Source organism: Acomys russatus, chromosome X (assembly GCF_903995435.1).
Source record: "Acomys russatus chromosome X, mAcoRus1.1, whole genome shotgun sequence".
Taxonomy (NCBI): domain Eukaryota; kingdom Metazoa; phylum Chordata; class Mammalia; order Rodentia; family Muridae; genus Acomys; species Acomys russatus.
Window position 1 is genome coordinate 124,448,862 of NC_067169.1, and position 16,617 is coordinate 124,465,478.

General features: G+C 39.6%; 1 protein-coding gene across 3 annotated transcripts in view; it reads right to left on the reverse strand.

Annotated features, from left to right (window-relative positions):
• Tmlhe (trimethyllysine hydroxylase, epsilon) overlaps positions 1 to 16,617 on the reverse strand; it is a 76,083-nt gene that overhangs the window by 40,357 nt on the left and 19,109 nt on the right. For all 3 annotated transcript variants that reach the window (XM_051141690.1, XM_051141688.1, XM_051141689.1), the window contains exon 2: positions 3,999 to 4,180. In XM_051141690.1, coding sequence (XP_050997647.1) covers positions 3,999 to 4,179 — 181 coding nt within the window. In that variant the 5' untranslated portion in view covers position 4,180. The remainder of the gene's footprint in view (positions 1 to 3,998; positions 4,181 to 16,617) is intronic.

Below are 16,617 nucleotides of genomic sequence, written 5' to 3' on the forward strand. Positions count from 1 at the left end.
AGAGGAACACTCCTCCATTGCTGGTGGGAATGCAAACTAGTACAGCCACTTTGGAAATCTATCTGGTGCTATCTCAGAAAAATGGGAATAGGGCTTCCTCAAGACCCAGCTATTCCACTCCTTGGAATATACCCAGAAGATGCTCCAGCACACAACAAGAAAATTTGCTCAACCATGTTCATAGCAGCCTTATTCATAATAGCCAGAAGCTGGAAACAGCCTAAGTGTCCCTCAGTAGAAGAGTGGATAAAGAAACTGTGGTACATATACACTATGGAATACTACTCAGCTATTAAAAACAAGGAATTCCCGAAATTTGTGGATAAATGGATTGAGCTAGAAATGATCATAATGAGTGAGTTAACCCAGAAGCAGAAAGAATCAAATGGTATATACTCACTTATATCTGCATACTAGCCCAAGGGGCATGTCCCACGAAAGCCTTCACTTACCAGGAAACTGGGACAGAGGGGAAGGCATCCTATTGGGACTCTAAATGAGAGATGCATGGGAGAACAGCAAAATAAAAGGATCCAGAGGGTCCTAGAAATCTACAAGTAGAACAATATGATAGGCAGATTTGGGCCCAGGGGTCCCGCTCAAACTAAGGCACCAGCCAAGGACAATACAGGAGGTAAACTTTAAACCCCTTCCCAGATCTAGCCAATGGTCAGAATATTCTCCACAGTTGAGTGGAGAGTGTGATACGACTTTCTCACGTACTCTGGTGCCTCACATTTAACCATGTCCCCTGGAGGGGAAGACCTGGTGGCACTCAGAGGAAGGACAGCAAGTAGCCAAGAAGAGACTTGATACCCTATGAGAATATATAGGGGGACGTAATCCCCCTCAAGAACAGTCATAGGGGAGGGGAATAATGGGAAAATGGGGGGGCGGGGAGGAATGGGAGGATACAAGGGATGGGATAAACATTGAGATGTAACAAGAATAAATTAATAAAAAAAAAAAAAAGAAAATGACCTACAGGCTTGCCTATGGCCTGATCTTATGGATGCATTTTACCAGTTGAGGTTCCTTCCTCTCTGATGACTCTACATTGTGTCAAGTTGACATAAAACTAGCCAGCACAATTAGCTAGGTCCTCGTTGCCTGCAATTTTGGCTCTCTTTATCAGATCTAACTCCCTAAGGCATGGGTCTGTAATCCTAGCACTCAGGAAGGTGAGATAGGAGGATCTTGAGTTTGAGGCCAACGTGGACTACATAATGAGTACTAGATAATCTTGGACCCAAAAGTGTAGAATTAAAGAAGAGAAAATATCTTTAAAATGATAGCTAGATAGATACATAGGTAGATAGATGAATTGGCATACAATTAAGGAAATCCTGACATTTGCCACAACATAGATGGCTCTGCAGGACGTAATGCTTAATGAAACAAGTCAATTATAGGATAAAAATATGGTATGATTTCACATATATGTGGAAAATAAAACAATTCAACTACACAAAGATAGAGGCTATAATCAGTAGTTTTTGGGAAAAAGACAACTGGGAGGAAATAGAAAATATAGATCAGAAGATGCAAAGTAGCAGGGTAGTAGGATGATCATTGTGAGGAGTATAGTTAGCAATAGTGTACTGGAGTTGGGGTTTTTTCTATATAAGACTTATAGCCATGCGTGAACACAAAATGAACAACTGTTTGATAGGGTAAAAAGTTAATTTTCTTAATAAGTATCATTTTATTGTCTACATGCATTTCATAATACCATGTTACTTGCATTTAATTTATTTTAAAAAGAAACATTTATTCAAGAAAAAATGATTGAACTTTAGGTGTTAAAAGTAGGAACATGTGAGGTCAGGTGCAATGGCACACACCTTTAATCCCAGCACTTGGGAAACAGAGGCAGGCGGATGTCTATGAGCTCGAGGCCAGCCTGGTCTACAGAGTGAGTCCAGGACAGCCAAGGCCACACAGAGAAACCCTGTCTCAGAAAATGTGTAGGAACATGTGGTCTACTTTAGCTGTTTCTTATTCCTACTCTAGCTCCATTATCAGTGTTTCTATAAGTGTAGACAACAAGCAGCTATGCTGTCAAAGTGGGCTAACTTGATTTAGAGAAGAGTTTAGAGAAGCCCATGCCCTGGGCTTTGTGGAGACAAGCAACACACTAAAAGAATATGCAGATATCTAACAAGGTGATCCAGAGAATGAGGGAGTTAAAGGGTCTTGAAAAAGCTCCAACATGCATTTTGTGTTATTTTAAGAAATGAAAATCCCAAACATTTTATTTTACCAATAAGGATTCAAGAGCCAGATGATAGAGTAAAAACCTGCTAGTTCAGAGAGGCAGAGAAAACACCAGCTGACCTTCCTACTCAGCTCACATCCCAAAGGAAAAAACCAAAAAGCTCAAAGCCCAAAGCCAAAAGCTCACTAGAGCAGCTGATGGCCCAGGAGAAAAAGCCAAAAACAAACAAACAGACAAACAAACAAACAAACAAACCCTAAAAGCCAAAGAGCTTGCTAGTTTAAAGCTCAAAAGCCCTTTCTTCTTATCCATGCTGTCTTAAATACACTTCAGATCAAATCCCTCCTACTCTTTAATCCCTGTCAGCTGGTTTCTTGCTCTGCTTTTTGACCTAGGGTTAACTTTATTAAATTCTGTGTACAGAAAGCTCTTGGATTAAAGGTGTGTGCTAAGGTTGAGACACACCATAATTGCCTGTTTACAATAAATAGAAAGCTCTTGGATTAAAGCCAGGGTACAAACATTGATGGTTTAAGGTTTTTAAGAAAGACAATTGAATAATAGTTGGTATGGAGTATAAACTATCCCAAGGATTCTCAATCTCAGAACTATGATACATAAACTAAAATAGTTTTGTTTCTTCTGATTGCTCCTTTTTACTATATAAAATATAGTAAAAGCCACACGTGGCAAAAACATGTTTTTCCATAGAGGCATATAAATAACTGTAGAGGAATTTTAATTTAGAAGATGGCTTCTCTGGCAAGACATCACATCCAAAGATCTTCTAGGTCTGCGTGATCCAGCTAGAATACAAACACACCTTTAATCCAGGAGACAGAGGCAAGCAGATCTGAGTTCAAGGCCAGCCTGGTATAGAGCAAGTACCAGGTAAAGAAAAGCTTAGGTCCAGGCCTGGTGGTACCTGCCTTCAATCCCAAAGGAAGGTAAAGTGAGTTTGTAGAAGGAAGCACCTATGTTTGAAAGTGATGTATAGTTCAGTAGCAGAAAAGGTGATGAATCAGAAAGATTTGGCAGAATAGGATACACCAAACTCTCTTGAGAAGAGAGAGGAAAGGGAAGCTACTTAAGGGGCAATGCAGAGAAAGAGAGAGAGGAGGCAGTTTTACCAGAACAGTAACAGAGAGACAGGTTGCAAGTGAAGACAGAATGAGCCAGAGAACGAGAAGGAGCCAGGAGATTAGAGCAGATTTCTGGAGTTAGTTTGAGGCCAAGCAGAGCAATTCAGGGGCAGAGAGAGAAGCCAGATTGAATAAGTCAGCTGGGAGAGGAGTTTGAGCTAGAACAGCTGAGTTCATCCAGCCAGCCCAGAGCTCAGTAAGAACAAGTAAGGGTGGGCTTATTAAGCAGTAAATCTCAGAGGCGGAAAACATCCTAGGCTTAGGTTAGATTGTTCGATGGCCTAGGCCTAGGTTAGCAGATGGAGGCAGTCAGCCTCTGAGACAATTGAAACAGGCAAATAAAGTTCATTTTACAAATAACAACAACTGTAGTAAACTCATTCCTTTCCTCTACACCTAGAAGGGGCACAAAAGCATATTCCAAGAACAACTGTGTCTTGTGATTTCTACAATAGTCTTGGAGATAAGTCTCTAGATACCATTACAACTCTACACAAAAGTATTTTTATTGTACAGCAAAGTGAACATATTTGATACTATTGAATTGTATATTTAAATGGTTAATAGGGTATATTTTATGCCATCTATATTTTTACCACAATTAAAAAAATAGTAAGATTTCCTTACACATCTCTTACCCAAATGATCTTCATGTTGGTGCCATGTACAATTCACAGACTTGGAAGCTGTATGGCACCAATGCATGGATAAGGAAAATAAACTTTTAAAGTTGGAAAGATGAGGAACTTGACCTATGTCTCCTCTGTTCATCAAATTCTGGAGCCTGCTTTGTAGGTGCAACAACTTATGGAACCACATCCTAGAAGACAAGAGAGAGTAACAACATGACACAATTTTATGAGGCCATGGGAATAATGCTACAACTATAAATATAGTCATAGGTGTTGTAAAACAGCAGGTTTAAGGATCTCAATTAGACAAACCAGATAATCTGAAAAACATAGTTATAAATTAATTTGTTGTATGGGAAGAGAGGGAGAAAACTATATGTATTAGTCAAAGTTCTCTAGAGTCACAGAACTTATGGAATCTCTCTCTCTCTCTCTCTCTCTCTCTCTCTCTCTCTCTCTCTCTCTCTCTCTCTCTCTCTCCACAGACACACACACACACACACACACACACACACACACACACACACACATATTCATGTAAATGGGTAAAGAGTTTGGCTGTAGCACTGCAAAGTTATCACTAAATAAGATAAGTCTCCAGATACCAATATATATATATATAGGGTCCCCTAAATGAGGAATGATTTTATATTTTTAAAATGTTAAAAACATAAACAAGGAGTATAGATGAAGTTAATATGTGATCTGTGAAGTCTCTATCTCATAAAAAAAACCCTTAACTCATAGTGCAATACTCAATTTTTACTCAAATACATCCCACAACATAAAATAAGTCCTTCCAAATCTACTCTTAAGCACTTGTAAATTCATTCATTTCTTATTGTACCCTACAAATATTAAATATCTATATTTATATACATATATAGATATAGATATTAGAATGACATGGGAGACATACTTCTAGACATGCTTGTGAGAACATTCCCAGAAAAGTTTAACTTAAGAGAAAATACTCATTACTCACTCTAAACTTGGACTGGGTACTCTGACTGAATAAAAGGGAAAGAAAGAGAAAGCTCAATGGATACCAGAATTCATCTCTTTCTGCTCGTTACTCTTTCCATCAAAGCTATTGCCAGGCCTTCCTTATCATGATGGCCTATATCACTCAAACTATTAGCCAAAATTAATTCTTCCTTTAAAAGTTATTTTTTTTTCAGATTTTTTTTTGTCACAACAGTGAGAAAAGTAACCAATACAAATGGGTTACTTAGAAAAGTAGAAATATTTCCCCTTTTCCATTTCTTTCACTTTTTTCATAATATAATGTTTTCTGCCATGTGATGAAAAAAGAAGAAGCTCTTTACCAGATATGCCTCTTCTACCTTGGACTTAGGAACTCTCACAACTTTTCTTAAATTAACTCCTAAGTAGCTTTTAATGCTACTACAAAAGCATTTGAGAATTCGAATTTGCAGTTGCTAGTATACATAAAATACAACACGTTTTTGTAATTTTATCTCGCTATAATCACTTTTTGTTCTACTAATGGTTTAGGATATTTCTCAGGATTTCTTATAAAGGATGACATATCAGAACAACAGTTTTATATCTGTCTTTCTAAATTTGTACCTTGTATTTTTGCTTCTTTTTTTCTTTTATTAATTTATTCATATTACATCTAAATTGTTATCCCATCCCTTGTTTCCTCCCATTCCTCCCTCCCTTCCTCTTTCATCCTATTCCCCTCCACTATGTCTGTGACTGAGGGGGACCTCCTCCCCTGTATATAATCATAGGATATCAAGACTCTTGTTGATAGCCTGTTATCCTTCCTCTGAGTGCTTCTGGGGCTCCCCATCCAGGGGACGTGGTCAAATATGGGGCACCAGAGTTCGTGTGAAAGTCAGACCCCACTCTCCACTCAACTGTGGAGAATGGCCTGTCCAATGGCTAGATCTGGGTAGGGGTTCCAAGTTTACTGCACATATTCTGCTTAGCTGGTGCCTTAGTTTGAGCAGGACCCCTGGGCCCAGATCTGCCCATCATAATGTTCTTCCTGTAGGTTTCTAGGACCCTCTGGATCCTTCTATTTCCCCATTCTCCCATGTTTCTCTCACCTAGAGTCCCAATAGGATGTCCTCACATCTATCTCAATTTCCTGGTAAGTGAAGACTTCCATGGGACATGCCCCTTGGGCTAGTGTCCAATTATGAGTGAGTATATACCATTTGACTCTTTCTGCTTCTGGGTTAACCCACTCAGTATGATCATTTCTAGTTCCATCCATTTGTCCACAAATTCTTTGTTTTTAATAGCTGAGTAGTATTCCATAGTGTATATGTCCCACAGTTTCTTTCTCCATTCTTCTACTGAGGAACACTTAGGCTGTTTCCGTGTTCTGGCTATTATGAATAAGGCTGCTATGAACATGGTTGAACATATGCCTTTATTGTGTGGTGGAGTATCTTCTGGGTATATTCCAAGGAGTGGAATAGCTGGGTCTTGAGGAAGCCCTATTCCCAGTTTTCTGAGATAGTGCCAGGTAGATTTCCAAAGTGGTTGTACAAGTCTAAATGAGAAAATATTGCCTAAATAGCATCCCATATAGATTTCTAATCTCATGAACTGCTAAAAAATACCAGTCATTCTAATCTTTGGTTATAATTTTCTGTTGGGTGTTTAAGACCATGCAGGTGGCCAAAATTAGCCATTTTTCTTTTTGACTGCCAAAACCAGTTGAGAATATGGTCCTTAGGAGTCATTTTATCTTGAAAGGAGTTTCTGGCTAACCTAGCCTTAAAAAACAAAAATAACAAACCAAACAAAACCCACAAAACTAGTTGCTCCATCTGTTGAGAGTGAGCCAAAGGTCTCACTTGACCATATGTTGATTCTCCTCACAGATCTACTTTTATTTATTTTTTATTTTATTTATTTATGTATTTTTTACTTATTTTTTATTTTATTTTATTAATTTATTCAGATTACATCACAATTGTTATCCTATCACTTGTATCCTCCCATTCCTCCCTCCCTCCTGCTTTCACCCTATTCCCCTCCCCTAGGTCTATGACTGAGGGAGTCCTCCTCCCCCACTATATGGTAATAGGCTATCAAGTCTCATCTTGGTAGCCTGCTTATTCTTTCTTTGAGTGCCACCAGGTCTCCCCACCAAGGGGTGGTGATCAAATATGGGGCACCAGAGTTCATGTCAGAGTCAGTCCCTGCTCTCCATATAACTGGGGAGAATGTCCTGTCCATTGGCTAGATCAGAGTAGAAGTTCGATGTTTACTACTTGCATTGTTCTTGGATAGTGCAATAGCTAGAACAGACCTCCCTGGGCCCCAATCCACCCATCATGATGTTCTACTTGTAGGTTTCTAAGACCCCCTGGGTTCTTCTATTTCCCCATCTCCTATAATTGCCTTACCTAGAGTCCCAGTGGAGTGTCGTCACATCTATCCCATGCATTTTGGGTTAGTGTCCAATTATAAGTGAATATATACCATTCTGCTTCTGGGTTAACTCACTCACTATGATCATTTCTACTTCCATCCATTTGTCCACGAATTTCAGGAATTCCTTGTTTTTAATAGCTGAATAGTATTCCATAGGGTAAATGTATCACAGTTTCTTTATCCATTCTTCAACTGAGGGGCATTTAGGCTGTTTCCAGGCTCTGGCTATTATGAATAAGGCTGCTATGAACATGGTTGAGCAAATTTTCTTGTTGTGTGCTGGAGCATCTTCTGGGTATACTCCAAGGAGTGGAATAGCTGGGTCTTGAGGAAGCATTATTCCCAGTTTTCAGAGATAGCGCCAGATAGAATTCCAAAGTGGTTGTACAAGTTTGCATTCCGACCAGCAATGAAGGAGTGTTCCTCTTTCTCCACATCCTCAACAGCATGTGGTGTAACTTGAGTTTTTGATCTTAGCCATTCTGATGGGTATAAGATGGAATCTCAGAGGTGTTTTGATTTGCATTTCCCTGATGACTAAGGAGGTTGAGCATTTCTTTAAGTGTTTCTCAGCCATTTGATATTACTCGGTTGAGAATTCTCTGTTTAGTTCCAAGCCCCATTTCACAATTGGGTTATTCGGTTTGGTGGTGTTTAATTTCTTGAGTTCTTTATATATTTTGGATATGAGGCCTTTGTCAGATGTAGGGTTGGTGAAATTCTTTTCCCAGTATGTAGGCTGTCGCTTTGTTCTCTTGAGGGTGTCTCCTGCCTTACAGAAGCTTCTCAGCCTCATGAGGTCCCATTTATTAATTGTTGACTTTAAGTCCTGAGCTGTTGGTTCAGGAAGTTTTCTCCTGTGCCAATGTGTTCCAGGCTCTTCCCCAGTTTTTCTTCTAACTGATTTAGTGTCTGGTTTTATGTTGAGGTCTTTGATCCACTTGGATTTGAGTTTTGTGCATGGTGACAAATAGGGGTCTAATTGCATTTTTCTACATGTAGACATCCAGTTAGACCAGCACCATTTGTTGAAGATGCTACCCTTTTTCCATTGAATAGATTTGGTTTCTTTGTCAAAAATCAATTGACAATATGTGTGTGGAAGCAGAAAGACTCAAATGGTATATACTCACTTATATCTGCATACTAGCCCAAGGGGCATGTCCCATAAAAGCCTTCACTTACCAAGAAAGTGGGACAGAGGGGAGGACATCCTATTGGGACTCTCGATGAGAGAAGCATGGGAGAATAGCAAAGTAGAAGAATCCAGAGGTTCCTAGAAACCTACAAGTAGAACATTATGATAGGCAGATTTGGGCCCAGGGGTCCCGCTCAAACTAAGGCACCAGCCAAGGACAATACAGGTGGTAAACTTTAAACCCCTACCCAGATCTAGCCAATGGTCAGAACAGTCTCCACACTTGAGTGGAGAGTGGGATATGACTTTCTCACGTACTCTGGTGCCTCACATTTGACCATGTCCCCTGGAGGGGGAGACCTGGTGGCTCAAAGGACAGCAGGTTACTGAGAAGAGACTTGATACCCTATGAGCATATACAGGGGGAGGTAATCACCCTCAAGAACAGTCATAGGGGAGGGGAATAATGGAAAAATGGGAGGGAGGGAAGAATGTGAGGATACAAGGGATTGAATAACCATTGAGATGTAACAAGAACAAATTAATAAAAGATTTAAAAAAATCTAACAAGATGATGTGTCAATTTTCAACATTTATGCCCCGAGTGCAAGGGCACCTAGATTTGTAAAAAAAAATTCGTAAAGCTTAAATCACATATTGAACACCACACATTAACAGAGAGAAACTTCAAAATCCCATTCTCACCAATAGACAGGTCATCCAGACAGAAACTAAACAGAGAAATAATGGAACTAACAGACATCATTAATCAAATGGACCTAACGTATCTACAGAACATTTTACTCAAACACAAAAGAATATCCCTTCTTATTAGCACCTAACAGACATTTCTCCAAAATTGGTCATATAGTCATGCACAAGGCAGGACTCAATGTACATAAAAAATTGACCTAGGTTCCAAGATGGTGGTGAGCAGCATGCACCTTGCTTAGATGCCAGAGAAACCTAGGCAGAAAATTGGACTTATTTCGTAAGTAGGAAAACCAAGCTTCCCACCCCACTACAGTGGGAGAATCCATAGTGCGCCAGGAACAAACCAGAGACAATCTTGTGCAACCACAAAGACGGGAAAAAGCACGGACCCCCTGAGGAGCAGAGCATCCCCAGTGGCAGCGGCAGCACCTGCATCAGGAGGTAAAGCACAGTGACAGACAGCAATAGCAGTGGCAGCTGTGGTACCAATAACACCAGCTTGCTGAGGTAGGCCACGGGGAGGGGGGGCAAAACACTCGCAGTGGTGATTGGCGGGGCAGGGATTGGCAAGCTAAACAGTAGGAAGTGGCAAGCAACAGTGGCTGCAAGGGACTGTGTGCAGACAGTGGGTGACAGAGAGTGGACCAGTGCCTTGTTTCAGTGGAGGGTTGCAACCTGCAGGGAGAAAGGGGAGGTCAGACTGCTGGACGGATCAGTGCACCAAAGCGGAGTGGCCTGTCTACAGAGCAAAAGATTAACAAAACAGAAGTCACACAGCATCTGACATCCAATTCACAGATTCATTGTGTGGTGAATCCCTCAGAGGAGACAAGCAGCCAGAGGAGCCCTATAAAACCACAGAATCTAGGTGGCAGAGGTCAAACAAATATAGATACAGGAAGGCAAAGTCTGAGAACCCAGTATAGAAAATTGCCCCCTATCAAAGGTACTCACCTCTGAGACCACCAGCTTGGAAAGCCCAAGCCTTCTAAGCAGATGCCTAAAGGAAAGAATAAGAGGTCTAATAACACAAATCAAGACTTTATGCCTCCACCAGAAAGCCCAGAAACCAACAGATACCCTATTATGGCAGAGTCACAGGAAGATGACCTCAAAACCATGCTTATACAGCTATTTGAGAACTATAAAGAGGAAATGAGTAGATCCTTCCAGGAATTCCAGGATAACAAAAACAAATGAATAGAAGCCATCCAGGAGAAACAAGAAACCACAAGTAAACAGGTAAAGGATTTAAATAAAACAATTCAAGACATGAAAACAGAATTAGACAATATAAAAAAATCACAAATTGAGAAAAAAAATGAGATGGAACAATTAAAAAAGGAAGCAGGAATCCAATAGACAAGTATAACTAACAGAATCCAACACATGGAAGAGAGAATCTCAGGGGCTGAAGATACAATAGAAGAAATTGATACATCTCTCAAAGAAAATCTTAAAACAGAAATATTAGTGACACAAAACATCCAAGAAATCAAGGACACCATGAGAAGGTGTAACCTCAGAATTATAGGAGTTGATGAAAAGGAAGATGCAAAGTCCCAAGGTCCAGGGAATGTTTTCAAGAAAATTTTACAGGAAAACTTCCCCAATCTACAGAAAGAGATACCCTTGAACATACAATAGGCCTACAGAACACCAAATGCGCTAGACCAGAAAAGAAATCTATCCCGGCACATAATAATCAAAACACTAAACCTGGAGAATAAAGAAAAGATACTAAAGGCTGTAAGGGAGAAAGGCAAAATAACATATAATGGCAGACCCATCAGAATTACACCGGACTTTTCAACAGAGACTATGAAAGACAGAAGAGCCTGGACTGAGATTATGCAGACTCTAAGAGACCACAGATGCAAACCTAGGCTACTATATCCAGCAAAACTTTCAATCAACATAGATGGAGAAATCAAGATATTCCATGACAAAACCAAATTTAAACAGTATCTAAACACCAACCTCACTCTACAGAAAATAGTAGAAGGAAAACATCATTACAACGAGATCAACCACACCCAAGAAAATGCAGCATACAGATAATCGCACATCAGCAAAACAAAAGCAGACACTGCCACACATAATCACCACTAACTCCACAATAAAATGATCCAATAACCATTGGTCAATAATATCTGTCAACATCAATGGTCTCAACTCCCCAGTTAAAAGGCACAGGCTAACAAAATGGATGCAAAAACAAGATCCTTCAATATGTTGCATTCAAGAAACACATCTCATCAACAAAGATAGACATTGCCTGAGAATAAAGGGCTGGAAAATTTTTTTTCAAGCAAATGGTCTCAGGAAGCAAGCAGGAGTAGCCATTTTAATATCTGACAAAATTGGCTTTCAATTAAAATTGATCAAGAAAGATCAAGAAGGACACTTTGTCCTAATCAAAGGAAAAATCTACCAAGAGGACATCACCATCCTAAATATCTATGCCCCAAATATTAGGGCACCTGCATTTGTAAAAGAAATACTTTTAACGTTTAAATCACTCATTGATCCCGACACAATAATAGTTGATACATCAACACCCCACCATCACCAATGGACAGATCCTCAAGGAAAAATTAAATAGAGAAATAATCAAGCCAACAGAGGTCATGAATCAAATGGACCTAACTGACATTCACAGAGCTTTTTACCCAAATAGAAAAGAATATACTTTCTTCTCTGTGCCACATGGAACCTTCTCTAAAATATACCATATAATTGGTCACAAAACAAGCCTCAATAGACACAAAAAATTTAAAATAATCCCTTGCATCCTATCAGACCACCATGCCCTAAAGCTGAGCATCAACAACAATAGAAATAACAAAAAGCCTACAAACACATGGAAACTGAACAATCTTCTACTCAATGACAACTGGGTCAGGGATGAAATAAAGAAATCAAAGACTTCTTAGAGTTTAATGAAAAGGGAGGCACAACATATCCAAACCTGTGGGACACAATGAAAGCAGTGCAAAGAGGAAAATTCATAGCCCTAGGTGCCTTCACAAACTGGAGACATCACATATAAGCAATTTAATGGAACACCTGAAAACTCTAGAAAAAAAAAGCAGACACACCCAAGAGGAGTAGACAGCTGGAAATAATCAAACTCAGGGCTAAAATCAATAAGTTTGAAACAAAGAAAACAACTCAAAGAATCAACGATACCAAGAGCTGGTTCTTTGAGAAAATCAACAAAACAGACAAACCCTTAGCCAAACTCACTAAAAGGCAAAGGGAGAGTACACAAATTAACAATATCAGAACTGAAAAGGGAGAAATAACAACAGATACCAAAGAAATCCAAAGAATCACTAGGTCTTACTTCAAAAGCCTATACGCCACAAAATTTGAAAATCTAAAGGATATGGACAATTTCCTTGATAAATTCCACTTTCCAAAGTTGAATCAAAATCAGGCAAACAAATTAAACAGTCCTATATCCCCTAAGGAAATAGAAACAGTCATCAAAAGTCTCCCAACCAAAAAGAGCCCTGGGCCAGATGGATTCAACGCAGAATTCTACCAAACTTTCAAGGAAGAACTAATACCAATACTCTTCAAACTATTCCACAAAATAGAAACAGAAGGAACTCTTCCAAACTCATTCTATGAAGCTACAATCACCTTAATACCTAAGCTACACAAAGACCCAACCATCAAGAAAGACCAATCTCCCTTATGAACATAGACACAAAAATACTCAATAAAATTCTTTCAAACCGAATACAAGATCACATCAAAAATCTCATCCATCATGACCAAGTAGGTTTCATACCAGGCATGCAGAGGTGGTTCAATATAAGGAAATCCATCAATGTAATTACTCATATAAACAGACTGAAAGAAAAGAATCACATGATCATCTCTTTAGATGCAGAAAAAGCATTTGACAAAATCCAACACCCTTTCATGTTAAAAGTCTTAGAGAGATCAGGTATGCAAGGCACATACCTAAATATAGTAAAGACAATATACAGAAAACCTATTGCCAACATCAAGCTAAATGGCGAGAAACTTAAGTCAATCTCGCTGAATTCAGGGACACAACAAGGCTGCCCACTCTCTCCATTGCTCTTCAATATAGGACTTGAAGTCCTAGCTAGAGCAATAAGACAGCTAAAGGAGATCAAGGGGATACATATAGGAAAGGAAGAAGTTAAGGTTTCACTATTTGCAGATGATATGATAATATACATCAGCAATCCCCAGAATTCAACCGAAGAAGACCTCCTACAGATGATAAACAGCTTCAGCAAAGTGGCAGGATACAAAATTAACATGAAAAAGTCAGTAGCCCTCCTGTATACAGATGACAAAAGGGCAGAGAAAGAAATTAGGGAAACCACTCCCTTCACAATAGCCTCAAACAATATAAAACATCTGGGTGTAAATCTAACCAAGCAAGTGAAAGACCTTTATGAAGAAAACTTCAAGTCTCTACAGAAAGAAATTGAAGAGGATATCAGAAAATGGAAAGATCTCCCATGCTCATGGATTAGGAGAATCAACATAGTAAAAATGGCCATCCTACCAAAAGCAATCTACAGATTTAATGCAGTCCTTATCAAAATATTAATACAATATTTTACAGAACTGGAAAGATAAATCCTCAGCTTCATATGGAAAAACAAAAAACCCAGGATAGCTAAATCAATCCCATACAATAAAAGATCTACGAGAGGAATCTCCATCCCTGATCTCTAGCAACAGTAATAAAAACAGCATGGTACTGGTATAGAAATAGGCCAGTTGACCAATGGAATCGAACTGAGGACCCAGATATACATCTACACATATATGGCCATTCGATTTTTGGCAAAGAAGCCAAAACAATACAATGGAAAAAAGAAAGCATTTTCAACAAATGGTGCTGGTCTAACTGGATGTCTACATGTAAAAAAAAAAAATGCAAATAGTGGATTAAAGACCTCAACATAAAACCAGACACACTAAATCTGTTGGGAGAAAAAGTGGGTAAGACCCTAGAACTCATTGGCACAAGAGACAAATTCCTGAACAAAACACCAACAGCTCAGGCTCCAAGATCAACAATTAATAAATGGAACCTTATGACACTGAGAAGCTTCTACAAGGCAGAAGACACTGTCAGCAGAACAAAGCGACAGCCCACAGATTGGAAAAAATTTTTTACCAACCCTACGTCTGACAAAGGGCTGATATCTAAAGTATATAAAGAACTCAAGAAATTAAACACTACCAAACCAAACAGAGAACTAAACAGGGAATTCTCAAAAGAGGAATATCGAATGGCTGAGAAACACTTAAAGAAATGCTCAACATCCCTACTCATCAGGGAAATGCAAATCAAAATGACCTTGAGATTCCATCTTATACCTATCTGATTAGCAAAGATCAATAACGCGAATGACAACACATGCTGGAGAGGATGTGGTGAAAGGGGAACACTTCTCCACTGCTGGTGGGAGTGCAAACTTGTTCAACCACTCTGGAAAGGAATATGGTGCTTTCTCAGAAAGTTGGGAATAGCTCTACCGCAAGACCCAGCTATACCACTCCTGGGCATATACTTGAAAGATGCTCCACCATACAACAAAGACATCTGTGCAACCATGTTCATAGCAGCCTTATTCATAATAGCCAGAACCTGGTAACAACTGAGATGTCCCTCAATTGAAGAATGGAAAAAAAAAAAACGGTGGTACGTCTACACAATGGAATACTATTCAGCTATTAAGAACAAAGAAATCTTGAGTTTTGCTGGCAAATGGATGGAATTAGAAATGATCATCCTAAGCGAGATAACCCAGACTCAAAAAGACACACATGGTATATACTCACTCATATGTGGATTTTAAACCAACACAGACATTCTAGGAGAGACTCTACCCAGCAGGACATAGAGACATTTATAGAGACTTAAAGCTGGACACTGGACAGAGTCCAGAGTGTGTAGGGTGGCCCAGTCAGGCCACAGAGGAAGAGGTCTTATATAGTACAGGGGATACTAGATAAGCTAAGATCAGATGTTAGGGGAGGAGAGTGCCCCTATCTAAGGACTAGGGGAGGGAGGGAAAGGGGATGAGAGAGGGGACAGGATCGGAGGTAGATGAGGGAGGGGTGGGATCAGGAGGGGATGAGAGAGGGGACCACAACTGAGGTGTAAAGAACTCAAACTACAGAACAGGCAGGTAATTTATATTCCTAATCCCACTACATGGGAATAGTTCTGAGACTGGCAGAGATATAAATGTATAGGCATAGAGAGGCCTCATGTGGACCACAGATTCTCTGTGACTTACTATTAGAGGCCATTACTAGTAAGGCAAGAAGGAAGATTTGCAAATGCCTTATGTTGACCCACACAATGACCAGAAAACTAACTTTAATTGTTCTGTGCATCCCGCACACCTCATACAATTGTAATGTTAGAACTGTATAATACTTGTGAGAGATTATGTTTTCAGAACAAAATAACCAGCTGGATCAGACCTGACAGGAATCGTTCCCCCCAACACGATGGACGCTGACATCCTGCATCATCCTAGTTCCGGCCCTGGATGATTCTGTTCCTTTTACTCATCAGAGTAGGACAGCTTCCTGGACAACATTGTAGAAAACTTCTGATCCAATTTGGACCACCACTGCAATCTCCTACTAAGCCTGGAATCTCTCAACATTTAGAAACTGAACCACAAATGCAATCACTAGATTGTTTAACCATTTTCTCCAATTTTGGGAGGCCCACTCCAAAGTATTATGGGCCCCAATTGAACCTGAAGAAACCTTAAGAGAACGATGCCCCATTCCCTCAAAGGGGCGGGGGTGCGGTTGTATAGGTTGCTGTATGCTTGCCTGATCTACAAATGCTTATTCTCATCGGGAGGTGGTCATAAATCATTATTGGTCCTATACAGAGGAAAAATTAGGGGAAACATAGGAACGTGTCTCTTTGCCTTTCTCTTGCATACATAGGCAAGGAGATGGGAGCTGAAAAGAAAAAAAAAAGGAGCTTTAGGAACATAGAGGGAGGATAGAACAAAAGCTTGATGATTGAACCTTCTCCTTAACTCAAGGCCTTAATTGTTACTTATAATGAAGGTTATGTCTAAGTCGTGGCTGTAGAATTTAATATATTGATACAAAACATGGGCATGTCAAATAACTGGCAGATTTTAACACAAGAGTATGTATCCTAAGTCTAACAGATAAGACTCTATCGTTATATGAGGTAAAATAGTTGACTAAGGTCTTCAAAAGCCTCAGACACACACAGAATACGGGCATTTAAAGTTGTTCTCACAAGCTCTATATGGAATAAGGTACAGAGTCTCAAGGCAGGAC